The sequence below is a fragment of the Colossoma macropomum genome, unplaced genomic scaffold (genome assembly GCF_904425465.1).
Source record: "Colossoma macropomum unplaced genomic scaffold, Colossoma_macropomum, whole genome shotgun sequence".
NCBI classification, from domain to species: domain Eukaryota; kingdom Metazoa; phylum Chordata; class Actinopteri; order Characiformes; family Serrasalmidae; genus Colossoma; species Colossoma macropomum.
Window position 1 is genome coordinate 32,183,241 of NW_023494790.1, and position 27,109 is coordinate 32,210,349.

Here is a 27,109-nt window from a genome sequence, read left to right on the forward strand (position 1 = left end):
AGAGTGACAATGTGATAACATCTGACCCCTCTCATCCTGGACATCACCTCCTCCAGCCACTTCCCGCTACTGAAAGATTTAAGGCCATCTAAACCAGAACAACCAGACATGTTAACAGCTTTTTCCCCAGAGCTGTAGCGCACATTAACCACAGTGGACACCTCGCACTTCACCATCAAACCTCCTTGCTGTATTACAGTAACTCCGCTGTAACATTATCCTGATTTGCACAGCTGTACAGATGTTAATTTTTACAATGTTGTTAGCCAACAATCTTCAGTCAGCATCGGATCATGTTCTTTCCAAAAACAAAAACTGTAGTTGATTATATTTTTGTTTGAAATATAAATATATGTATATATGTCTATACATTTCTACATATATGTATATAAATATTTGTGTATACATATTTTTATTAAAAGTTAATGAGATTACTCCCAGAGTGGCTAATAAATACACATGCATCATGTGGCTTCCTAACAGTAATGCTAGCTATCTGGATTCCTTCTGCATTAGCCAGCTATCAAAAAGAAAAAAAGAAAACAAACAAACAAAAAACACATTTCAAAGTTTGCCCTCAAGTTCCTCCTACAAAATGGGTTTTTCTAGTCTTTAAACTAATAAATTTCACTCTTGAGATTTTATCCATTTGGAAACTAAATACTCATTTAAATCAAGTACATCCTCTATTCCCTTCAGTGTATCTCTATGCAGCCATATTTTCTGATATTGATCAGCCAATGGGATTAAGAAGGCAGCCCCTTCATTACCATAAGGACCGTAAGGAAAACAAAAACAAATAAATTGGAAATTAAATAAATACAGAGATAAACAATGAAAGAACTAAAATAAACTAATTGTAAATGAAGAGATACACATTGTCAGGTTTTTAAACATTTATTTATTTCATTTTTTTGCACTGTTTTATGTTTATATTTGTTAAAAAGGTCATTATAGTATTTTTATATTGGTAGATCTGGACCTCTGCCACTGAGTAGTGATGCACGATCCGAGTCTTCTAGAGTCAACTCTCGACTCCTGCCGCTGGAATCGACTCATCGACTCCTCTTCATTTTGACCGTGACAGCGCCAAAGTCGGTGATAAAGAGAAACAGCAGAGATTAAACTATCCTAAATGCAGTTTACCCAGTTTTCTAAGTAGGTATAGACTACAGTGACGGGATGAAAAGTAGTAGATTACACCGCGTATTTTAGATTTGCAATTATAAACACATCCTTAGCATTCTGATGGTTGGTATCGCTGTGATTCATCTCCTCCAAACTTCACTGATACCGCGACCAGAACAGTTATAATGACGGTAAAAGCAGCACAGAAAACTAAATTACTGAAACATCCAAAAAGCAGCTCTGCTGTTTAACTGAAGCGTTTAAAATGCAGCGAAGTTTCCAGTCAAATCAGTGAAATTGATTCAGTACCGAATCAGTTCTGCAAGAGCTTTAGTGCTGAATTTCTGTTGGTGATTGGCTCGTTAGATTTCGGTAGCTGTTATGTGATTGGCTAGAGTCACTACGTGATTGACGGCCATCCCATTTGTCCCGCCCACCGCTAAAGTCTGAGGAGTGAAAGTAAAAAGTTCGTCTGACAGGACCGTGTTTTTCCCAGATGTGAAGATGGGATTAACCATTTTCCTTTTTCTGTCAGGAGTTCTGTTCATCTGTGACGGTAAGAAATGATTTAAACACTTCATTTTCGTTCATATTTACTGTAGAGCTCCTTCTCTGTGAACGCCCTGAAAAAGAAAACAGCGCTGATTTACTTGGTTCAAATGTGTTCAGCGACTCCACATCAATAAGATACGTTACACCCACACAAGCCTTATTTCAGCTTATTGAATGGCTGTTTTGGGCAAGAATTTAGTTAGTGTGATATATTTTTATCCATGTGGAACCGATATAAACATCAGAACCAAGTAAAGTTAGCATATTTTTCAGTGTGTGGAATTCAGGATGAACGACAGGAAGGCGCCTCCACCTCCCTGAGACACAGTAAACCAATAATGGTGTATAAAACTGTGTTCGAGTCGAGAAGTCGATAAGGAAATGGGATTTAACTGCAAAACGCACACTTTCAGTCGAAACTGCAATTAAAAGGCAAGCAATCATTAATGTGTCACATTTAATACATTTTGACTAGTCTATTTATTAAGGGTCATAGGCATCGCTAGGCCAGTTTTAGGCTTTAGCCCCTCCTCTATGCATTATTAAGCCCCTCTTCTCAAATAAATATACATTACTAGTTCAAATCATTTATAGTTTGTTATGCCCAGTAAACTGTAATAGCAGGGCTTGACGTGTTGGAGGTGCTGTTCTTACTATAATGCAGTGCTGCCTCTGTTGTGCTACCAGAGACTGACTAACGTAAAGTGAAAAGTGGAAACCCCGGCTCGACCAATAATATTAGACCTCGTAAGTTGTAAGCCAATCATATCAGATCTTATAAGTTGTAAGCCAATCATATCAGACCTGGTGGAGGGGCTCTGGTTTTACTTGATCGGCCAAGTAAGGTCAGTTGGCAACTGCTGCAAACTATGAATGAAAACAGTGTTGTATTGTTCGTACCCTGAGGGCATAAAATTTACCTGCAGTGCCCTTTTCTGACAGTGTATGTTGTGAAAAATATTACTCATCTCATTGTGTTTGTTCTTCTCTCAGGGCTCCATGTTCTAGGCCCCTCTGGTCCTCTGACTGCGAAGCTGGGGGTCTCAGTGATGCTGCCCTGTTATGTTGAAGCCCCCGTACCACCGGAAGAGCTGAAAGTGGAGTGGAAGAGAACAGACTCTGAAACCTTAGTGCATTTGTTCCAAGATGGAGAGAGTAAACCAGAGGCTCAGGATCAGGCTTACAGTGGAAGAGCCAGTTTCTTTACTGAGGAGGTCAAACATGGAAACTTCTCTCTCCTCCTCACAAATCTGGTGACTAACGATGCAGGAGTTTACAACTGTACCGTTTACAGACAACAGGAAACTGGTCAAACATCAGTTAAAATTGAGATTGGTGAGTGAAACTTCGGTGTAATTTTATTTGTTACACAATTAAAAAATGTTTTGTAGAAAATGATTTTGACTGTAAAAGCCTAAACAGGATGTCTTGTTTTATGAATAATAATGTATGAAAAATTCACGTTATAGTAGTTAGGCACTGATCATGAAAATTTACAGCCAATTCCAGTTTTTTTTACCAGCGAATGTTTTTTGATTGCTTTTATTAGCCTAAAACTCACACTCTGTGGGTTTATATATATATATATATATATATATATATATATATATATATATATATATATATATACACATGTACACACTATATTGCCAAAAGTATTCACTCACCCATCCAAATCATTGAATTCAGGAGTTCCAATCACTTCCATGGACGCAGATGTATAAAACCAAGCACCTAGGCATGCAGACTGCTTCTACAAACATTAGTGAAAGAATGGGTCGCTCTCAGGAGCTCAGTGAATTCCAGAGTGGTACCATGATAGGATGCCACCTGTGCAACAAGTCCAGTCATGAAATTTCCTCACTACTAAATATTCCACAGTCAACTGTCAGTGGTGTTATAACAAAGTGGAAGCAATTGGGAACGACAGCAACTCAGCCATGAAGTGGTCGGCCAAGTAAAATGACAGAGCAGGGTCAGCGGATGCTGAGGCGCATAGTGCGCAGAGGTCGCCAACTTTCTGCAGAGTCAATCGCTACAGACCTCCAAACTTCATGTGGCCTTCAGATTAGCTCAAGAACAGCGTAGAGAGCTTCATGGAATGGGTTTCCATGGCCGAGCAGCTGCATGCAAGCCTTACATCACCAAGCGCAATGCAAAAGGGTCAAATGCAGTGGTGTAAAGCGCCGCCACTGGACTCTAGAGCAGTGGAGACGTGTTCTCTGGAGTGACCAATCACGCTTCTCCTTCTGGCAATCCGATGGACGAGTCTGGGTTCAGTGGTTGCCAGGAGAACGGTACTTGTCTGACTGCATTGTGCCAAGTGTAAAGTTTGGTGGAGGGGGGATTATGGTGTGAGGTTGTTTTTCAGGAGTTGGGCTTCTGGAAGAATAGTCAAAAATTCCCATAAACACACTCCTAAACCTTGTTGGGTTTGTCACACAAGTTCAAGTATTCGCTCGTCTATGCATATGAAATTGAGTGATATCCCATTCTTAATCCATAGGGTTTAATATGATGTCGGTCCACCCTTTGCAGCTATAACAGCTTCAACTCTTCTGGGAAGGCTTTCCACAAGGTTTAGGAGTGTGTTTATGGGAATTTTTGACCATTCTTCCAGAAACGCATTCGTGAGGTCAGACACTGATGTTGGACGAGAAGGCCTGGCTCGCAGTCTCCGCTCTAATTGATCCCAAAGGTGTTCTTTCGGGTTGAGGTCAGGACTCTGTGTAGGCCAGTCAAGTTCTTCCACACCAAACTCGCTCATCCATGTCTTTATGGACCTTGCTTTGTGCACTGGTGTGCAGTCATGTTGGAACAGGAAGGGGCCATCCCCAAACTGTTCCCACAAAGTTGGGAGCATGAAATTGTCCAAAATCTCTTGGTCTGCTGAAGCATTAAGAGTTCCTTTCATTGGAACTGAGGGGCCGAGCCCACCTCCTGAAAAACAACCCCACACCATAATCCCCTCTCCACCAAACTTTACACTTGGCACAATGCAGTCAGACAAGTACCATTCTCCTGGCAACCGCTAAACCCAGACTGCCAGACGGAGAAGCGTGATTCGTCACTCCAGAGAACACGTCTCCACTGCTCTAGAGTCCAGTGGCGGTGCTTTACACCACTGCATTCGACGCTTTGCGTTGCGCTTGGTGATGTAAGGCTTGGATGCAGCTGCTCAGCCATGGAAACCCATTCCATGAAGCTCTCTACACTGTTCTTGAGCTAATCTGAAGGCCACATGAAGTTTGGAGGTCTGTAGCGATTGACTCTGCAGAAAGTTGGTGACCTCTGCGCACTATGCGCCTCAGCATCCGCTGACCCCGCTCTGTCATTTTACTTGGCCGACCACTTCGTGGCTGAGTTGCTGTCGTTCCCAATCGCTTCCACTTTGTTATAATACTACTGACAGTTGACTGTGGAATATTTAGTAGTGAGAAAATTTTCACGACTGGACTTGTTGCACAGGTGGCATCCTATCATGGTACCACTCTGGAATTCACTGAGCTCCTGAGAGCGACCCATTCTTTCACTAATGTTTGTAGAAGCAGTCTGCATGCCTAGGTGCTTGGTTTTATGCACCTGTGGCCATGGAAGTGATTGGAGCTCCTGAATTCAATGATTTGGATGGGTGAGTGAATACTTTTGGCAATATAGTGTAAATACCATTATTATCGCTTTAATAAGCCAAACTGTTACGTTAGTTCAGTAAAAAAATCAGTTTTTATAACATGAATAAAAAAAATTCAGCTTTGAAACTTAAGAGGCAGCTGGTTATTTAACACAGTCTTGCATGTTTATGTTACATTTTGGTACAAGTGTAGCAGCAGCATTCAAGTACAACACACATACTCGGCACACATTTCAAAAACCATAACAGAGATTGGACAAAATAAAAATAATAAATTGGCTGATTGACAATTGAATATTTGGTGCAAAGAACAGTTGATCTTGGCCTTTTATGACTGTGCGTTCCTACTTTATATGAATAAGCAGAATCTATTTATGAAACAATTCTGTTTTAAGATCCAGTGAGTTGCCAGTTTATTAGGCGCAAGCAGGTGTATCTTGTATGTACATTCATTGACCATTTTATCAGGAACGCTTAACATATAGGCTTACAGTTACTGACAGTAGCTGACTTGTTTTCCTGCACAGTTTATCTGGCTGCATGTAACTGGCACAGTGTATCTGGTGTTCTGGAATAGAGGATGGCTCACAAATTAGACATGGCAAATGATCCATAGTTCCGATAAGTAAAGAGAATTCTAATAAAGTGGCCAGTAAGCTTACATACAGGTGTAAAGACTTCAGCAACACAACTTTACTCTCCAGCAACCCCCGATACACTCGCATCAGTGCCACACACACAACCATCAATGTCACTGCTGTGATAAGACTGATCCACCACCCAAGTAATTAATAAAGCATCAGTACCTATACTGATATCAAGTATTGTCCCAATACCATACTCGTTTACTCATACTCATGAAAATGCATCGATACCAACATGTGATACCATCTGATACCATGTGACATAAGCCTAGTGTACGCTGCCACGCTAATGAACAAACGTCTCGAGCTGGCAGTGAACGAGGGTCTGCTTGCACAGGGAAGTGTTGCTGATGCCGTTGCGGTTGCTCTGTATTCGGGTGCACATCTTGTTATTTTAAGTGAAACAGCTTTATTTTAAATTGTTCGTAGAGCTTTCCAAATTAGGCCCCGAGGGGCTGTGTTCCAATATAAATTGTGTGTGGACTCTTTAAAGTTTGTCTGTGAGTCCAGTGTACAGTGTTAGTCTCCAAAGATTCTTAAGTCACACAGTGTATGTCTGCCTTTAGAAGACATTCAGCTACAGCTCAACCAGTTAAACAAAAGACCCCAACAAGTCCACAAGTGAGTTCCTCAGAATAGCCTCAGATGTGATTCCTGCTGTCGCTGCACTACAGAGACTGTTATTGAAATAGACAGGCCAGGAGCAAAACTAAGAAACCCTGCTCTTCTCTGCTAGGGTTTGGTGATGTCAAACATTGACAATGTCTGGGAGGGGGTAGTGTTAGTTTTGCAAAGGTACTATAAATACTTGACACTCATTAAAATACATATTCATTAGTTCAGATCTCCAGGTAGGGAATAAAAAATAAACATAGTTTTTTATAGCAGAGACAATGAAATTATAGCAGGCACAGCATAGAAGCGGTGCAGAGTGCAAAGTGGAGCGGCGTGATGTTTGCTCTTTTCAAAAAAGTCGCCGCATCAGTGTTCTCTCTCGCACTGAAACCCCTCCAGTATCGCTCCATCCCGACAGCCAGTCTTTATTTTACACTGACTGCCTCTGCATGGCATGAGTGGTGCGGCAGTGAGTCAGTCTTGTATCATCCATTTTGCTGCAGGAATGATAAAGAAGAGCGTGTTAACAGCATGTGCAGATTTCTGATTGGGCCATCACTTCAAGCCTAAACCTTGCAAAAAAGCCTGTGTAGCATAGAATGTTTAAAGAGTTTTTTGTCTAATACACGGGGGCAGCATTAGGGCGGGGGTATGGCATCACGTTACTGGCTCAACGTTGTGATCAGCCATCGATGATGGATGATAGCATTATGTATCCAACCCTATTCTCCACTGCAATGCTACTCATTCCACTGTAACTGATGTAGCATAGCTAGCTAAAGCATGTATCATCATTTAAAATTAGCTAGAATATAACAATTTAACTGTTTAATGATGAAACAATTTAAGGTATAATGCACTCGAACACTTAATTCTAAGTGCTCATTATTACTTATTTATTATGGTATCATACTGGCAAGTCCCAAAAAACGTACTCATGCTTGTACTTGGTCTGAAAGAAATGGTATTGATGTCTACAAATAATACCTGATCAGTGGTGATCTGTCCATTGATGGATGAGGTAGGGAAGGGCAGATATAATGTTCATTAATAGATGAATTGTGCGTCGGCCCATAATTACGAACCCACAAAATGCCCCTATATGGTAGGTGCACTTGGACAGCGATTGTAGGTACAAGGTCAGCGTACTGAATGAACTAGCATGCAGTGTGTTTTCATTAGTATATTCTGATCTAAGGCCTTAAAATGTAATTTTACACTGTACTATTTCAAATGATTCTTTTGATTGCCTTTGATTGACCGTAGGTCATGTCGTATCTGCGTATACGGGCGAGGACATCACTATGGATTGTTCTGTGGACTTCCATATCCCACCTGAAAAGCTTGAGGTCTCATGGATTAAAGTGGATCAACAGATTCCAGTGCTGATCTTCCAAAATGGTGAGGTCCAGACTGAATCAACCCATGAGAGATACATTGACAGAGTCGAGTTCCTCAGCCCTGAAGAAAGGCAGAAAGGAAACTTCTCACTTAGATTAAAGGATCTCCGAACTGAGGACAAAGGCCTGTATGTGTGTAAAGTGTTCTCTGGGGACTTTTCAGCTAACACAACTGTTAAAGTGCTGCAGCTGGGTAAGTTAACATTTTTGTACACTTTGCATGTAGTGGTGCAGGGTTGTTTTTAAACTAACCGTGTAGAATTCTAATATTCTGAACTTTTAAATTCAGAAAGTGTTGCGGCAAAGCACTTTAAAAATAATTATTATTATATTAGTATAGCGTTGTACAGGTACCCCTGTCGTAAAAAAAAGTAGAGTGTAGAGTAACCTTTGATACTTGATACTTATTGATACGTGGGTAAAATAATGACACAAGTAAAAGAAAAAGTACCTTCCCAAAAACAACTTGAGTAGAGTAACTTCTTAGTAAATCCAGCATTTATCAGCACAGGAACTGAATTGGCTATTGATTGGCTAATGTAGCATTAAGTTAACATGTCATTTTATTCATACAGTTAAATTCGATCGCTAGCTACCGCGCTCTCATAAATGAAGTTAATCACTTACAGTAGGTGGCTAATGCAAGTAGGAAGCAGCGTTTAGCTGTGATACAAACAATGATGTAATAAACTTTCACAACAAGCTCTGTTAACAAATTTAGAAATGCTTAAATAATCTACTCACTGGGAGTTTTGTCTGTGAGGGAGAGGAACACAAGTAGCTAATGTATACACATTACTAACACTGATTGGTACTTCGGAAGATTTGACATCACCTTCGCCAAATTTTGTCCCACTAAATCAAACTGAAGAAAACGGCATAAACATTTCAAACATATCTCAACAGAAAAGACCAACATCATTCTTTTTCTGTCAGGTCATAGTGAAAACATCACAAAAACCATAGATAATGGAAGACAATCAATAAATTGAGTAGACAGGGGCTTTAAATATGGTGTTGTGCCAGTAAAGAGATCATAAAAGATGTGGAGCACAGTGTTTAGCCTCTGTCATTTTATCAGCAAGGAAAACCAGCGAGATGCAGTATTTTTTATAGAAAAAGGGAATCCTATGGCATTCTTCATCAGCCTGTTGATTAGAAAAGTCAGTAGAGAATGGCAAGATGCATGCAAGCCAATGGACAGTCAGTTTTAATGCTTGGTTGGAATGAAAACTTGGCTACACTGGGCTTTTGTGGATAAGATTGGAACACTCTGTAGCAGCCATACAGGAGCCTAAGCCAATTATGCCCAGCACCAAGCATCAGCTAGAGAGGAACAAAGCGCCCCAGCAATGAGCTGAGGAAAAGTGGAATGGTGTTCTCTGTAGTGATGGAGCTCAATCCACCATCTTTTGAAGTCTGTTGCACCTCTGTAGTAGGAAAAAAGTTTCTGAAAGAGAACAAAAAATGGAGGTTTTTGATGGCTGAAATTGTATAAGTGATGCTAGAAATATTTATTATATATTAATATATTATATTATATATTTCAACTGTTTTTGGTGTGTTATACAGTCAGAAAAATAAATAAAGTGCAACTTAGGCTCAGAAATGCACTTTCAACTTCTTTTTTAAGCCTAGACTAAAAAAAAATTTGCAGTGGTGATTTGCCACTGGCATTGCAGTTTAGCCCAATACTAGATTTAATTGTTATACAGGAAAACATAGATTTTACATCATGCTGTACAGTATTTTTATCACCCTCAGGAACATCAGGGTGCAGTTAGCCTGGTGAATTGGTAGACACCCCTCTGAAGTGGATATTCATATTTTACAGTGCTTTAAGAGGACTCTGTTCTGATGCTCTGAAAGCTCAGTGTGTTCAGAGTAGAGCTAGGCGATATGGCCAAAAATGTTTTCGCGATAAACAAAATTCATATCGTTCAATATCGATACATACCGTGTCATACATGTCAAATCATTATTTCTTTCAAGTTTGAAGGCTGATTTTTGCTCCTGGGTGGTCAGTTGCTGTTTTAAACTATCCTTTATGGTCGGAACACAACAAACACTCACCAAACAGTGGAACATTTCACAGAAATGTCATGGGAGAGTGGGAGAAAGTGTCTGGTGAGCTGTTTTACCAGCTGGAAAAGCATGGCTATTTTGTAATAGTCATAATTTAAGAAAGAAAACAGATTATTTTTAGCTGGTGCCGAGCGCTCGGCTACCCCGCTACAAATGACATCACAGTATTCAGACACCAGCTAGCGACGACTGGATTTCTCTATACTATCGTAGTACTTTAAGTGGTGAACCGCAAAATATCAACACCAGACAAACGGAGTCCTTTTTTTAGGTATGTTTAAACTGAAAGCGGTGCTTTTGTGTCGTGTTTGATCTACAGTATCATCAATCCTCCGTGTTGTGCAGTGACGGAGCTGCTTCAAGTTAGCCAGCTGCTAAAAACAGCTAGCCTGGAAAGCTAGCGCTCTCCCGCTCTCCACTGCCACACAGCTTCCTCAGTTTACTTTCGTTTAAATCAGGGCTGTAATTTACATGAACCCACTTCTTCTTTTACTTTTGTTGCTTGTGAATGCATTAATACTTAAATATGACTGTCCGAGCGCTGTAACAGCACTGTAGTTGTGAGGATTGTGATTTAACGCTGCTAAAGCTGGTTAGAATATACAGAAAGAGGTGAGTTTGCTGTAGGACATTACAGTTACATTACAGGACATTACAGTTACACCACTGACCTCGTCACTCAGACTCGGTCACAGGAGAACAGATCGCCTGTCGCTCCGCTCAAACAGGGACTGTATAACTCCGCGTTTCAGCCGTTGCTAAAGACTCATCTTACTCGTGGCCCCCTCCCTCTCTAATCATGTTGGAAAAACTCGGAAGTGCGCCCTCTCCTGGCGACAGCAGAGTAGTGTCGCTTTCCTTGCAGTAGAAAACGCCACCAAGGCTTTCGCTGAATGTGGAAGTGTGAGAATGGTGTATTATATTGAACATTTATCGAACATGTCTTATCGCTCTATCGAGGAAAAGTTACATTGCGATAATTATCGTTATCGTTTTATCACCCAGCCCTAGTTCAGAGATTTGCAGACATACTGACCTTGTAAAATGGTGGGCATGGACAACAAACATCACTCCGTCTTTTGAGTGTAATTACCTTTATTGTGATTGGATAGAAGCGAAACATTTTATAATTTGACTAGAGCATTAAAAAGAAATAATAATAATAATGCTAAGTTAATATACACTTACTGATCTGTTTTTTGCACACACAGGTTTTTCCAGTATGCACACTGGGATATTGTGTCTCTGTATACTGGCATTGTTTCTCTGTGCACTGGCAGTTTGGCCAGCCATCCGTAATACTTTAGGACCTAAAGGTAAGGCAGATTCCATTAATTTACTTATTTGATCACAGTGATTGACTTAATGGAACTGTGTGTTAAGATTACTTTATTAAGTTGTAATGAAGCACTGAAAAGCAGCTGTTGTTTATTATCTCTGTAGTTCGCAACAACAACAGCAGAAAGACCTTAGCGATACGGTACGAACTTGTCTTTTGTCCGAACATTGCTGTGTTCCTTGCCTTCATCTTTTGGGGTGCCACTGAAGGTAAGTACTATAGTCAAAATCCATGGGAAATATATTGTGCAAAAGTTTTAGCTAGTAAATTGTTTAAAACTATATATCTCAGCAGTAGCAAAAACACTGTTTAACCTTACAGTAATAAATCTAAATGGGTCCGTGACAAATAAGGTTTTCAAAAATTACAATTTTTAAAAATCTTATTAAAAAAGACATATATATACTTTTTTAATAAGACATATATATATATATATATATATTTAATGCATATATATATATATATATATATATATTTAATGCAAGTATATATATATATATATATATATATATATATATATATATATATACACATATATATACACTCATTTTTTAAAATAAACCTTATATATAATTATATAATTATTATATTATATTATATTATAATAATTACACATAGTTCTCCAATGACTCAAAGTTCTACCAATGACTCAAATATCACATTTTTTCCAAAATTTGTGAACGTACTACTGACCTTGGCATTGTACCATGAAGGTCACTTCAGTTGAGATCTTCCTTATGATGCAGTACCCTTGCCAGCATCCCCATTTTGTGTGTTCAAACAAAAATCATGCTAAACTGTTTTATTTTGGATTTTATATAACTAAAATATCTGATAGTTTACTTAATCATCATACATGGTTGGACAATTGCACCACCTAACATTTTTAGACTTTTGGTGGCAAAAACAAATAAAAATGTTTTTATTTTATATGGATGCACTTAAAATTGTTTCACATAAAAGAGATATTGTTGAATAATTTGATATATGTCATGTATTTATTGCATTATTTTTAGGGAAAATAATGGACTTCATCATGTCAATGACCCAAATAAAAAGCAAAAAGAACTTGTTTTCAAAAATGTAATTGATGTTATATGAGCTAGTTAGATGCACCCAGTCATTGCATTGACTTATTTAATAATTCCATCACCAGCACACCTGATTTAAGTTGATTAAGCTTTGTTTAGCCAAACCAGGTCCTGGGTGACGACTCTGACTTCATCAAGGGGAGATCTGGAAATAGTTAAGCTAACATTAACATACATCGAATCACTACTTACTGTACTAAAGTTATTAGTGTTTATTTCAATATTAGTGTTTTTCTGAGCAAATAAACACTTACTTCCCACATGAATACCTTTTTAAAATATAATTTTCTTGGGTGCCTAAGAAATGTTTTCACTGTGTCATGTAAATCAACTAAGTATTGTCAGATATATCCTGTGTATTGTGTGATGTATAAAATATACTATCAAAATATTTTTATATTCACAATACACAGAAATACTACATTGGCTATGGAGGTTAAACCAAACAGTTTTGACTTATTTAAGTGTGCCCACTTTATTTAAGTGCACCCATTTCAACTATACAACTTTTTGGAAAATATATTTTGATGCTAAAATTATTTAAAGAGTAGAGATAATTGCGCAGCTATTGTTATTATTTATTTCATTTACATTTAGTGTGTATGTAGAAGACAGTCTTACCTCCTAAAAATGAAGAAAAAACGTTTTGCTATGTTTTCTCCAAACATCAAATATTTTACAAGATATATGCAGCTAATTATCCAGATAACGTTCACTAATACAAGCGCTAGCTGGCTACCCAGTGTTAAACTTATTGGACGTTGGAGTCCCTTGGAGTCCAGAGCACACATGAACTTCAGATACGCTGTGCAAAATAATGACAGAAGGCACAGAGCAAGATAAATAAATAAATGAATGAAATGAAACAAATGAACAAAAATAATAAATAATGATAATAAATTAAAACTATAGTTTAACTACAGGATTACCAACTCAGAAATATCAGACTACAGGGTACAGTGGAATTTAGCATTTGCTCATCTGACATAGAGATGAAGTGGTTGTTTTCCAAATATTTATTTACCTCACTGTTTTTTTACTGGTGTAATATCTTGTTTTTTGACTTGTGAAGGACACATTATTAAAACAGATTATTTTGCTCCAGGGTTCATCACTGAGGCGGCTACCTGCTCAGCCCTTAACCTGCTACGGATTCTTTCCCTGTTGTGGATTGCTCCCTATTTGGATGCATTTCAAGGTAAGTTTTACTGATATAGAGTGATCATCAGTTAATGTAAAGAAATAAAAACACAAAAAACATAAATGAGTCAGTATATTCCTTCTTAAAGTAGAGGGTCCCGAATATTTTTTGAAGATTTTTTTACAACTGGTCATTGTGAAATGCATCCCATTTGAAAAGAAAATATATTTCATTTTCAAAGTATGTGTCAAGTTCGTAATATATTTCCATTTATGTTTAACAGATAAGTACAAAAATGTACACTATTACATATTTAATCCACATACAGTGGGGTCCAAAAGTCTGGGACCTTTAGTGAAAATGCTATTTTGCATTGTTTGCTGGTTCATAACAAAGGTTTTCATTTCAAATTATATTATCAGCAGAACAGTACATGAATTTCAGAATTTCTTAGTATTTGGTACAGTGTGTCCACCTTCTGCTTTAACGACAGTGTGCACTCGAGCTGCACTTGTCCCCACAAATCAAATCCACCAAGAGTTGTGTGAACACAAGCTACAGTAGAAGAGGAAAGACTAAAAAATCTGACCTTGTACAAAGGCTTTAACATGGTCAGTGTCCCAAATTTGTTTACATTTGATTAGAGACCTAGAAATAGTGCAGAATTTTGAACACTTCTTCATTTTAAGTGTCATAGCTTTGCTTTGTTTTTAAAATAAAAATTCTAAAATATCCTTTTGTTCATTTACAGGTTTAAATGAACAAATTTGTATTTCAGTTCCCAGATTTTCAGTGTGGTCTCAGACTTTTGATCCCCACTGTATGTGCATATATTTCTGTATATATATGTATTGACATATATCTGCATATATTGGTATATACATTTAAATTTTCAAATATAGTTAAATATATTTAGCACCTGTATTTTAAAACATTGCATATATTGCACATATATTTTTAATATGAGCAAGTATATGTATATATATGTTTATTAAAATATATAATATTACAAATTGAAAATATTTGATGGTTATCATACCAGTAATGCCTTGCATGAAAATGTACACTATATAACATGAGTTTTTGCTTTCTCTTATAAAAACTATGTAACATAGTTACAGTGATTTGTACTTAATAATTTTAGATAAATGTCTTTTATTACAAGCCCAGAAACACTGGAGTGCGTTTAGACTGGAAGTCAGTCATATGGACTTGGAAATAGGCTCTGTCACAATTGCGTATATCAATATCTGATATAATTATGTTCACTTTTATGTTTTAACTGTTTATAGTAGGCAAGACAGCCAACTTGCTAACTGTTTTATTAGCTGCTTGGCTAACTGCAGCTGCACACAATTCACAGGTTTATGTGCCATCTGTAATTATCTGATATAATTCTGTTAACATTTGTGTTTTTACGTTTAGTGAATTAACTAGCTTATGGTTAGCGATTTAGATTACCTTTCCAACTGCACCAAACTGGAGGGTTTTTTGTTGCCAGTATTCTGGTCCAGCTTTGGTCAAACCTATTTTACAAGGTGATGGAAACTGCAAATGTCTAATCTCATGTAGTAAGCACTGGCCAACAGTGTCCCTATTGCTATCTGGGATGGATACATTGTTCTTTTATTTGTTCCAGAGTTCTCCACTGAAACGGCCCAAAAGATCCTTTCCCTGTTTCGGTTTTCTCAGTATTTGATTACAATTAAAGGTATGTTTTACTGAGCAGTATTTCTAGGAGTTATGGTCAATCTACACACACACACACACACACACACACACACACACACACACACACACATACATTTTCTAAGCTGCTTATCCTTCTGGGTCACGGGTCGGTCAATAAAAACATATAAAATAAACAAAAATGATCAGTATAATCAATCTTATGACACACATTACACAGAAATCAGAATTAGAGTTGTATACAGTGTCTGAGGTATTTTAAATGTTTACAGTTGTCTTTTTGGGAGAACGTCGAATTTGAATGGATGAATATATACTAAAAAAATACATTTCCAGATCAAAACTATGAGACTTCTCAATGTGGTTGAAAGGCACTTAGTTGTGCCATGAATACAATGGCTGGTTCAAACTGTGGGCTTATTATATTACAGAGAGCGTCCGAAGATTTGTTAAAAGATCAACAGTTGCGCTGGAATATGCTGTGATAGCTACTGTAACCTACTCGAGTAAGTACGCATTATTCTTACACCTCATAATTATCAAGATGTTTTTCGTTCATATCTGCACATCGCAAAATGGCAGAGAAGAATTAAAGCAGTAACATATAAAATATTTGATGTGCCATTTGTTGCTAAGGATGCTGCTAAGGAAAAATCGACAAAGCAACTGTCCTTTAATTGAGGTGATACAATATAAACAGAAGAATGTATTCAAAAAACCTATCTGCAGGCCTTAATACAAATAGAAATATACCGAAATATGCAATAAGATCTATAACCTGAGATAAAAAGGCAGTGCAATAATGACTGTACAAGGAGGCACAGGTAACAGCATATAATGACAATACTGAATCAATATGTGCATATATTGGTACTGAAATAAAGTGTCTAGGTGTGGAGTGTCCAGATGTGCAAGATGTGCGATAAGGTGTGCAGAAAGTGCAATATGTACAGTAAGGTGTCTATGTGCAGATAGATCAAATAAACCTGTAATGGTAGATGTGCTTGATAAGTCTTCTTTGGTTCTGTTTCTGCTGTAGGTCTTTTTGGGAATTTCAGTTCTGCTGACAAAGTATCACAAGCATGGATAGGGGTGCTGTTCATAATACTGCCTCTGTTTTTCATAAATATCATCATTCAAGGTAGGAATTACAATCCTTTATTGTTTTACATCTACCAATACCAATTTTCCCACATTCTTACGTCTTACAGTCAGGTGGGATCTAAACCAGTAGGAAGACAGTCCCTTGATCAGAATGGGATTTTCTAGCAAATCTAATAGAATGTTGTGAACTTTGGTGTATAATTTTGCATTGACATCAAGTAGCATGAGAAAAGAAGCCTGTAGAGCCCTGGTTGGAAAACAGCTTAGAGTGCTAATCTTAGGGGTAGGTGGTAGCTGATAAAATGGGCAGTGGGGGTTGATATAGAGCTCTGAGGTTGTGTTGTCATTCTGGAGTTTGCCATTAGCATCCTGACAAACCGAGGATCTAAGTCATTATTCTCAGTGGGAAAAATGAATGGTGTTCTCACGTGCTGAAATGTTATGTGCTCTGTACTTTTCCCCCCAAATAACAGTGTGTCACTTGTATTTTGAGGTTGCTGTACAAGTATTTATTTTCCTACATAACACCTACACATTTAACTGACATCATCAAGACAGCTCTACAGAAAACATGTCTGCACATTTTGATGCGTAGTTACTGTTTATTTTGCTGAACTGAACATACCGGGGAAAAATGTGAACATAAAATGTGGCTTGGGCAAAAGCTATGGCACATTTTATGTGTTATTTATTTATTTTTTTAACATATTAAGTTCAGCAAATAAAAAGAAACTGTGCACTAATACATGCAGGAATATGCCTTATTTAAGTTTGTACCATGTAAAGGATGTCACAACTTTTTTTCAGTTCAAGAAAAACATCATTTGACAGGAATTATTCAAGCTTTTGCATATGTCTGTTGCTCTATTTTAGAGTAAAATACCTTAAAATAAACTTTAAAAAAGGTGCCAAAACTCAGAAGCAGAAGAACTGCAGAAGTAGAAAAGGGACTCTAGCAGCAGAAATATTAAAGCTAAGTCTGGCAAAATGTACCTAAACCATACTTAATAAACTGGCAATTCAGTATAAATACTATGCAAAATTAACTCAGAACATGTGTATAAGTGAGAGCTTTGATCCTAGACAAGGCAGAGCCAGGTGGACGACCAGTAACAGTGAGGTCCACATTAATAGCAGTAAGATGATAAAGAATTACTGCACTTTGTAACAACCCAAGAAAAGAAAGGTTCAGAATTGTTCTTAAATATAGATTTACTATTTCCAAGGCCTTAAATATAACATACAAAAATAGCAAAATGCCTTTACATTTTGCCCTTCGGTCATTAATGACTTGAACTTGACTTTTTTTTCAAGTCTTATTCCCTTGTTGTAGCAATGATGCTGACCATCTACAGGAAAAAGCTACTGTATTGAATAAGGAAATTTGCACTTCAAATATGAAATAACTGTAGCCGTCCCCAGTGCTGAACACGTGTATATTATCAATTTCAGCAAGTGTAAATTGTCAGCAATTGTATATGATGATGATGATGATGACCACTGTTACAAATGCATCTTATTTTTTTTTAATATAGGACTCATTAAAAGGTTCAGTGAAACATACAGCATTTGGAATTACGGTTTCGCAGAAGTTACAAATTTTGGACGGATGGCTGCTATTGGTTTCTTAGGTGTTCAGTATAAAACACTTAGTACAGGTAAGTAAATAATTCCAATACATTTTTGTATTGAACCATATTGAACAGGCCCAACTTCACACCCTCTCGTTTTGTAAAAACAAGATATTTTTAAAATATTGTGTTATGTGCTGTATGACATCATACATTTATATTTGACTGCTGTTTGTGTTTTCAGTTCTACTCATTTATCTGATAGTTTGTTTATGTTGTAGTATATTATTGTTTCCATTACTGTATTGCTTTATCATTTTCATTAATAGTGGAATCTCAGTAAATGAAATATACGTACAAGATGAATATAACATGATTACAGAAAAACTCTATGAATGTCATCACTCTTTCATTTCCAGTTATAGCACTCCTGCCATATCTGCCCCTGTTTTTAATCTTTTTGCAGATTTCAGTGTAAGTAAATTACTTTGCAACTTCCTGTATTTTGGTATTTAGCATGTTATTTGTAACTTGGTTGTGATATCATGTAGCTTAGCTCTGATGATGGCTCACAAAAATAAAATAAGCTTTTAGACTTCTTAAGGGAAGTAAGGAAATTAGTTCAATTTTCTAACGTTAGCTAAAGGTAGTCAGTTTGATAGCCAGCAAACTAAATTTTCATAAACAAACTAAAAGCTGTTATGATCGTCTTTGAAGATTAATAATTTGCTATGGCAATTACTAAGTATGGTAATTATTAATTATGGTAATGCAATTTGACATTATAAAATTTTTATGATGTCAAATGGCAAATTCCATTTACACCCCTGTAATTTAGGTTGAAATATTGATGTATTTTGCTTTGCATAGCAGTAACCAGAGTGTTAATGTCAGTATCAAAGACTATAAAAACACTTTCATCTAATTTTACTTGTGTGTTCTTTTTTTACTCAAGCCTAAAAGCAGTTTTATCCCATTCTTACGGCATCAGGACATGGCGATCACTGTGTAAGTATAAATCCGCACCATTTAGAGTTTACAGTCTTCTGCTTACTTAAAGAATGTCTGAGATTATAAACTATGAGAAATTCTAGTTCCAAACACAAAAACTCATGAAACTCATGAAATGTCATGAAAACAGCAAACTCATGAAATGTCAGAGTGCTCTAAGCTGTAAGGTAAATATCGCGTAGAGCTCTGTTAGTGGCCTGATTCACACTACTATAGAAATGGCTGCTGTTCAGCGATTAATGCTTAATTAGTAATGAATTATTTTAACATGTATGTATTTGGTTGAAATTTAAGTGCATCAATGAATAGAACAATTGAATGTTCAGGAAATGTAATATAGGTATTTTTCAGACTTTGTTGAGGAAAATTAGCCCTTTTAAGTACCAAATGTACCAAATGAAAACCTCTAAAATCATCTTTGTCTTTTGCAGTTTTGATCTGGATGTTATTGCTGTTAATCTTGGAGGTTCTAAACGCATCACTGTCAGTCTACATTCATAATGTTATACTGGAATCTAACGACGGTAAGTAGCAGTCTTACTTCATGGCTGCTATGGGGATGACGCTTTTTACTTGGATAACCCGAACATGGGCCTGCTGATGATGAGTACTATAACACACTCACATTAGGAGAGAACAGGGCACAGACTAAAGCAGGGTAAAATGTAAAGGACGTTTCATGTAGTTAAACTTGTTCAAGTAGATTGTTCTAATATTCTCAAAACAATATCATCTGCAAACTATAACAGACTATGATGTAGGTTGCTTGTATAAACAAATTCTTCCTCAGACATTTTTAAAAATTATTTAGCAAAACGCATTAGGCTGTGCCCCACTCTCCTACTGTTTTTTGCTTGCATTGTCACACAATAAATATGTAGGATTTGTCTACATATAATTCTGAGTGAATGTATACATTTGTGTTTTTGTGCATGTGCCAAAATGCAGTATGTCATTTTATGTCACTACAAATTAAATGCTAGCATGAATGCTAAGCTAGTTGGCAAGCAAGGTGTAAAAGTGTTCACTGAATGTGGTTTAATAGGTTTGGTGGCTCTTTTACAGGAATTTAACTGGCTATAATTCTTCTTTTACATGACCATTTCAATCCTCTCTATAGAATTAGGATTAAACAGGCTTTTATTTGTTACTGTGCCTTAAAGATTGATATATGTAAATGAGCTCTGTTCTCGTTACAGTAAGTAGTCCAGCCTAAAACACTCCTTGTAACTCAAGCACGAATGGGCGGAGATAAATTATTGTTTAGATGTATGTCAGATATATGCAAACGTGTTGGTGTCACTTCACAAAAACACTGAATTTAAAACCATCTGTTTTTGCAGCTTTGAACAAATGGACTGAAACAACGGAGAAGCTGAACGGTATGTTTTGAGATTTACATACTGCACCAGCAGGTTTAGGAGAACATAATTTTTACCTTAAGTCCTTAATACTTCTTGTTGTGCCTGATAAAAATTCCTGCACATGTATTTTTTTTTTTGTTAATGATCTGTACCATGACAAAGTTCAAGCAGTCAGTAGGGGTCTGGACAGAACTGGACTCGCATGTGTTTTCTCTCTTTGCTTGGTCATTCTGTACAAGTAATAAAAATGCCACAGATGATCAACCTGTCACGTTTTATTAGTAGCATTTGCTGTATGATGCACTATTCTGGATGATTGTAATGACTGAAACAGTTTTAAAACCATGTTCCTTTTTGCAGAACGTGCAGTGCGGACCTGTGTAGCTGCATACCTCTACATTTTGACTTTGATGCTACTCCTTGAATATCTGTTCAGTTTTTGTGGTACAGTATTCACTGATTACTTCTAGGCCTGGACAGTCATTAAATAATGGTCTAATCCAGGGGTTCTCAACCTTTTCTCAACCTTTTTCACCCCAAGGCCCTTTTTTCTTAATTGCTCACAATGAAAACCTGTGAATTAGGGCCTGAAAAAGATCAGACCATCCTTTTCACTTCAATCACAGCAACCAGAATTTGCTATTATGTTTAAAAAAAAATGTTGCAGTGTTTTTGTTTATACGTCTCTACCAGCCCACTACGAACTACTGCCTCCCCTCAAGTTCAGGCCCGCTTGACCACTAGAGAGTGCTCCGCGGCCCATTGGTGGTCTGCACAGGTTGAAAAACCCTGGTCTAATCGTAATTATTTGAGATGATTACAATCTTCCACATTACATTTCACAGTAATATTAAGAAGCTACAAACAAAATGTGAATTAGATGCACTTGAGGCAAATCAATGTAAATAAAAGAAAGCAGTAAATGTATTCATTGAGACATCATGGAGTTTAAAAAAATAAAACAACTCTAACTGTCTGGATGTCTCCATCAGAGGCTAGTAAACACTTGCATCTAACCCCACTTCTTTTTCTTCATGCAGCCCGCCTCTACACAGGGTCTAATTCTGACAGCCCCAAGAGACCACAATCAACGAGTAAGTCCACTATGCACTAAGAAAATGTTTGAAGCAAATATGAAACAAATTATGAAATATCCTAGAGCCTTGAACCTGACCACCACAACGGGAGACTGAATAAAACTCCACATTTTGTTCAGTCTCCAGTTACTCATGGTCAGGTTCAAGTCAGGTTTCTCTTGAATTTTGATTGCAGTTTGATTTGCATCCAACACTCTGGAGAGAAACCATCCAATGCAAAGTCATTCCAAACTTCATTTAGATATTTTTTGGTTTTATGGTCATATTTTAGGAGTAGAACAACATTAGTGAGAAAGTGGTCACTCTGTACGAAATCAAGCAAAATATTCAGAGCACCATGAGAGTCACACAGGATTGTTCAGTATATGTTTGGTGAGCTGTGATGTGATGGTCTCCCCCAAGTTAATGTGAACATGAGATCTTTTTTCTTATTTATTACAGGTCTATTACATGCCAGCGTCTACATGCTTGGTGCAGTGGGTCTCATTTTTGTGAATTCTGTTGCACTGGTTGTAGAACTGATCCTAAAAGCACGTAAGTGAGCTCTACACTGTCGGTTCCACGCCACTGACAATGATGATAATTGTGAAATGCACAGCTAGTACATTTGGAAAGACTTTACTGCAGGGTGTAAGGCATCTACATAAGATTGTCAGACCAGCTGACTTAAACCTGCTTAAACATTTACTAAGACTTATTTCAAGAGGTGACGTCTGTCATAAAGGCTGCCTTTGTCAGCTTAAATGTTGACAAAACACCTGTCAGGTGACGCTATTTTTTTTTTTCTGACATTAGGTTGTCATGACACAAATGACAGCCCACTATAAGAGTTCACTCTGTAGCTTAGTTTATGTCACAGTGACATAGACTGATGATGTGACAGCTTAAATCTTTTAACTGGTGAAATTAAACTCACTTTAACTTACTTGTGTTCAACCAGCCTGACTGTGCAGTCTGTCATATTATTAGCATTATGTCACTGTGATAAACATACTGAGCTACAAAGTGTCATTTCACCCGAAAAGTGTCGTAATACAACATAATGATAAATAATAACCAAATTTACAGAATATGTATAGAAGGTTTGGATTTTAGCCTTTGAGTGATTGTTTTTGTTAAATATATGCTGGCTGCCAATGATTTTACTTGCAATATCACAAAGAACAGCAAGTAAAAAATACATTTTAAAAAATGTTGAAAAATGAAATCATCATAATTTGTTGGGAGCACAGATGTGTGACAGTTTTGCTCAAATTCATTACAGAAAAAGTATTTAGTTCAAAAATAAATGTCATTGCACTGCAAATTGTCAAATGCAAACCTTTTAACAACACAAACCTTAACCTTGCTATCACTGCATTGCTATCACTGTGTTTGCCTTATAATAGAGGCATTGCAACAAAAGCATACAGTATGTAACATAGTACTATTTGCCACTAATATCCATCCAGTAATGATGATTACTCAAGTATATTTTGCCCCATTGTATTTTTAATTGTTGAAAACAACACAAAAACAACCTTGTTTCCAATTGCACCATAACAAAAATAGTACTAGAATTCTAACAGAGTCTATAAGGAGAAAATGGACAGCCTGAAAAAGCCAGTGAAGTATTCTCCTCTATTACTCTAATTACTCTCAGTGGGGAGTATGAGACTTAAAGCACAGGTAGCCTGTTGTGTGTTCAGACTTGCAGTATAGCAGTGCTACAGTCTGTCAGAGGAGCCCATATTGGGCTGGCTTAATCTGACCAAGATACTATTACGGATAATGCAAAGGATTGAGACACAGTGTGATGTGAATTGGATCAACTGAATATCTACAAAGAAAGTATTAATTGTTTAGTTGTAGTCATGATTGAAACTGCACAAAACCATGATGTAGTGCCAACTTTCACAAGAAAAAGGCTGAATAAATATCCTTAGAGACAGAGATCTGTGTGGTACCTTTTTTTAGCCCCCCTTCCACAGAAAATCTGCTTTGTTTGTCCCGCTCCCACCCACAGCTTAAATCTTTTGACCTGCCCCTGCCCGCAACTTAAATGTTTTGTCCCATCCCCTCCCACAGTCCTGTATAGCTGACCTCCATCTGCGTTAGTCGCGACTGAAAATGACTGCCACACATCAGGCTTGCTTTTAGTCTATTTTATCATGTATTCGCCTTCATTAAGAACACTTTGCACAGCTGTGGCTGTCGGAGGGCTTAGCCGTTAGTCTGTAAGAATGTAAATTGAATGACGTTCATGTGATTGGTTGCTTCACAACTATTCAGAATGAGTTTATAACTTTTTGTTCTTCTGCTGTTAGATATTATTTATATATTCTAATTATTAACTGATCATTTAATTTAGGCTATTCTGTGATTTAATTCATTTAGTCATTTATTAGGCTATTAGGTGTTGTCCTGCCCCCACCCACTCTGGGCTGGCTAACCTGGCTAACCACAAAAAAAAAATTAGCCCAGCACTGCAATGTATTGTGGTGGGTCCAGTGAATCCTGTGGAACTACTGCAGCCCTGGTGTCTCCTAAAAGAGGTTTTAGGAGTAAAAGTCTTATTGATCCTTTGTTCTTCTTCATTCTTATGTTCCATTAGGAAATGGCGAGCGTACAATGGATCTGCGAGTCATTCTCATACCCTCTGAATGTGTCTTCGCTTTGTGCTGTTTTGCTCTCCAAATATCTGCTTTCTGTAAGTACAGCAAATATACCAACATGACACAGTTTGTGCTCTAAACAATCAGTACATGGGGCCACGTCTTAGGGAGCTCTGCTGCATATCATCATTAGCATGTTTTTTTCACTGGCAGTAACAAACACCCAGAGCTATCTAACCCTGCTCAGGTACCTGTGTCCGTTTACCATCACAGTACAGAAACATGAAATTAGACGAGGGTCTCTGGAGGTTGTGTGGTTGTCACGCAACACTGTTGTTTGTGTTTACTGTTAAGAGTAAACACTAGTAGAGATTATCCAGTCGTAACTGTCACAGACAGTGATTCTAGTAGGCTGGTGTTTCTTTTTAAAGTGGCAGATGTCTGACTTGTGACGACATAACTGACTCTGTGACGATTGTGCTTGACCAGTGGTCTGCAGTATTTCTAGCTCCACCAATGATTTCTGGCTCTACATGCTTTTCACAATAACAATAAGAATGACCAAATGCATCACAGGTACTTCTACGTGGTACGATTCACTTAGCAATGGAAATGACAACAAATACTTGATCGTGAATTTATAACTATAAATTGATATTTGATATGTTATACAGGCAGAAAAATTCCACATAGTGGAATTTAATTAGCAATGCAATTCCTTTTTTTTTTTCTTTCTTCCATAGCCCTTAAGTACGATATAACCCTTTTAGAATAGACTAATGAATTTACTGCTAGAACATGCACGGAACATGATCAGTTTATAATTCACCTCACTGTCCCTTTTGTTTTTACACAGGGAGGACATTCAGAGAAAAGTAAGTTTGGATTTGATCAAAATATGGTCACATATATGTATTTACAGAAGATATTCATTATCATTATCTTTCGCTGTCACAGTTTTATGGATGACATAGAGGGCTTACGTCGATTGTGCACGTGTCCAGTGGTGAGTATGTCATCTTAAGCTTATAAAAAGCAATAAATACAAATTTCCTTGAAAAAAAAAAACAGATGTAAAACAAATAGACGTACAAACTTATATAACTTACCAGCTGTAGATTGATTTTTTTCTGGCATGGAAGGCTCAGCAGCCAGTTTACTGAAGATGAACTTTTTTACTACTATATTCACATTAGTTTTATATGTATTCCGTGTCTTATGAGTTGAACAGAGAGCCAAAATATGAAATTGTAGTTAGCATGTAAAAAAGCTATTTATTTATTGCTCAATTAAAAGGCCTATTTCACTGAAAACTGAATTTATTTTTTTAAACAACAGAGTTTGAAATAATATGTAAACATTGTTTCTAAATCTGCCATTTACTGCCAAGAAATGGAAACTAAGGGAAACTAACTAGAGGAACTATTGGGGATCGATTGTTTCTGTGATGTCAGGCAAACCTGCTAATTTACTTATATCCACCTATTGAGCCTACAGCAGTTTATCTAGGGCTGAAAAATGAATCATTTGTATGTCGAAATCACAATTTGAAAGAGTGCAATTTTCTAATTGTGAGAGCCGCATTTTTAATTATAGTTTACGTTATCAAGTTTTAAGTGGGGAAATTCAGCCTAATAACACTGAGCTTGTGAACTGCTTGTAGATGTGTTAGACCAATCAGAAGAAACAAACACCCGTGTGTTGTAACATCACAACCAACAAGCCAGAAAAAGTGAAAATCTTGGTCTTCTTGGCAAAGAAGGCATGGAGCTCAATTTAGAGAAAACAAGTGCAAATCAAATCGCAGTCGTAGTACTGGCCAGAAAAATCACTATTGGGTACTCTGTCTAAATCATTCAGCCCTAAGTTTAGCCCCAGAAGCTGACTTTCCGAGTGCCTAATACAGTACAACCAATCATTTAGCTCATTTAGCTCACAGTAACAAAAATATTATGACTATTTTTGGTACACAAAACCCCATAAATGTTACAAGTGTACCTCACTCATAAAAGTAAGAAGAATTGACGAAATTGGCCCTTTAAGTTTAGATTTGTTTGCGTGATGCAGTTGCTACATCTCAAACCTTTATTTGCAAATACTAGAATAATATTTTATAACAGCACATACCAAATTTCTTGTCTTTCCTTCTAGAACACAATGATACGCAATTGTGAACTGCGGTCTCTGCAGTCTACAGAAGCTGATCCTACTCCTGCTCCTGCTCCTGCTCCTGCTCCTCAGGAATTGGGGTCTTAGGAGGTAAGATGTAGCTCACGTTCTTTGTACTGATAAGAAGCTGAAAGTAAAAAAAATAATTCATGTTTAAACACAGCACTCAACTCACCCAAAGGGAAATTCCACCGATTTATTTTTTTTTTCACAATTCGGACATTGAGATGTAAACAGTCATTGAGAGTGATTTGATGTGAAATGGTTCATTTGTAGAGAATTTGCAGAGTCAAATCTCTTTACAGTGGTGGTGATAGGAACCAGGGTCCACAGTGTCTACAACACAAATACAGCCTTTTTATTTACTATCCAGAACCACCTACACGTGCCTTCTGAGTTTTTATATGTAATGTTGAAGATGGCAAAGTAGTGGAAAATCTGATAAAATTCATTTTCTTTGAGGATTTTTTGCCTCACAACAACCTGAATGTACTTCATGTCATTTAAGGCCAAAACTATCATAAAACAATGATTAAGACATCAGACAACATATTCATAACCACTTCAAGTAATAACCTTTACTGAGTGAATGTCTGGTTCCTATCAACACCACTGTGAACAATTCTGACGCTAGAATGGAGCATTTCACACCAAACCACTCTGAATGACATTGTTGACATGTTAACTGTTTAAAAAAAGTAAAAGGATGTGTAATGTATTTTTCTGTTTTATAGGTGTTGAGAAATAATGACACTTCTTGTATCCGGATCACCTACATGAAGACATGTTGGGGTTTGAGATCCATTTGAGAGACACAAATGGAATCTTACAGCATGAAACTGGCATTGATTGTGATTCATGCATCACGACATGCTTTGCACCCA

General features: G+C 37.2%; 1 protein-coding gene across 1 annotated transcript; it reads left to right on the forward strand.

The window, feature by feature from the left end:
* Nucleotides 1–1,570: 1,570 nt before the first annotated feature.
* Nucleotides 1,571–27,109, forward strand: LOC118809628. The gene is made up of 22 exons (XM_036573098.1): nt 1,571–1,684; nt 2,674–3,015; nt 7,837–8,163; nt 11,267–11,371; nt 11,499–11,603; nt 13,591–13,683; nt 15,266–15,337; nt 15,747–15,821; nt 16,355–16,456; nt 17,955–18,077; nt 18,410–18,464; nt 18,946–18,998; nt 19,433–19,525; nt 20,345–20,383; nt 20,726–20,809; nt 21,406–21,459; nt 21,904–21,996; nt 24,056–24,151; nt 24,913–24,931; nt 25,014–25,062; nt 26,208–26,315; nt 26,960–27,109. The coding sequence occupies exons 1-21, from the start codon at nt 1,633–1,635 to the stop codon at nt 26,310–26,312; spliced, it is 2,136 nt and encodes a 711-aa protein (XP_036428991.1). The 5' UTR covers nt 1,571–1,632; the 3' UTR covers nt 26,313–26,315; nt 26,960–27,109.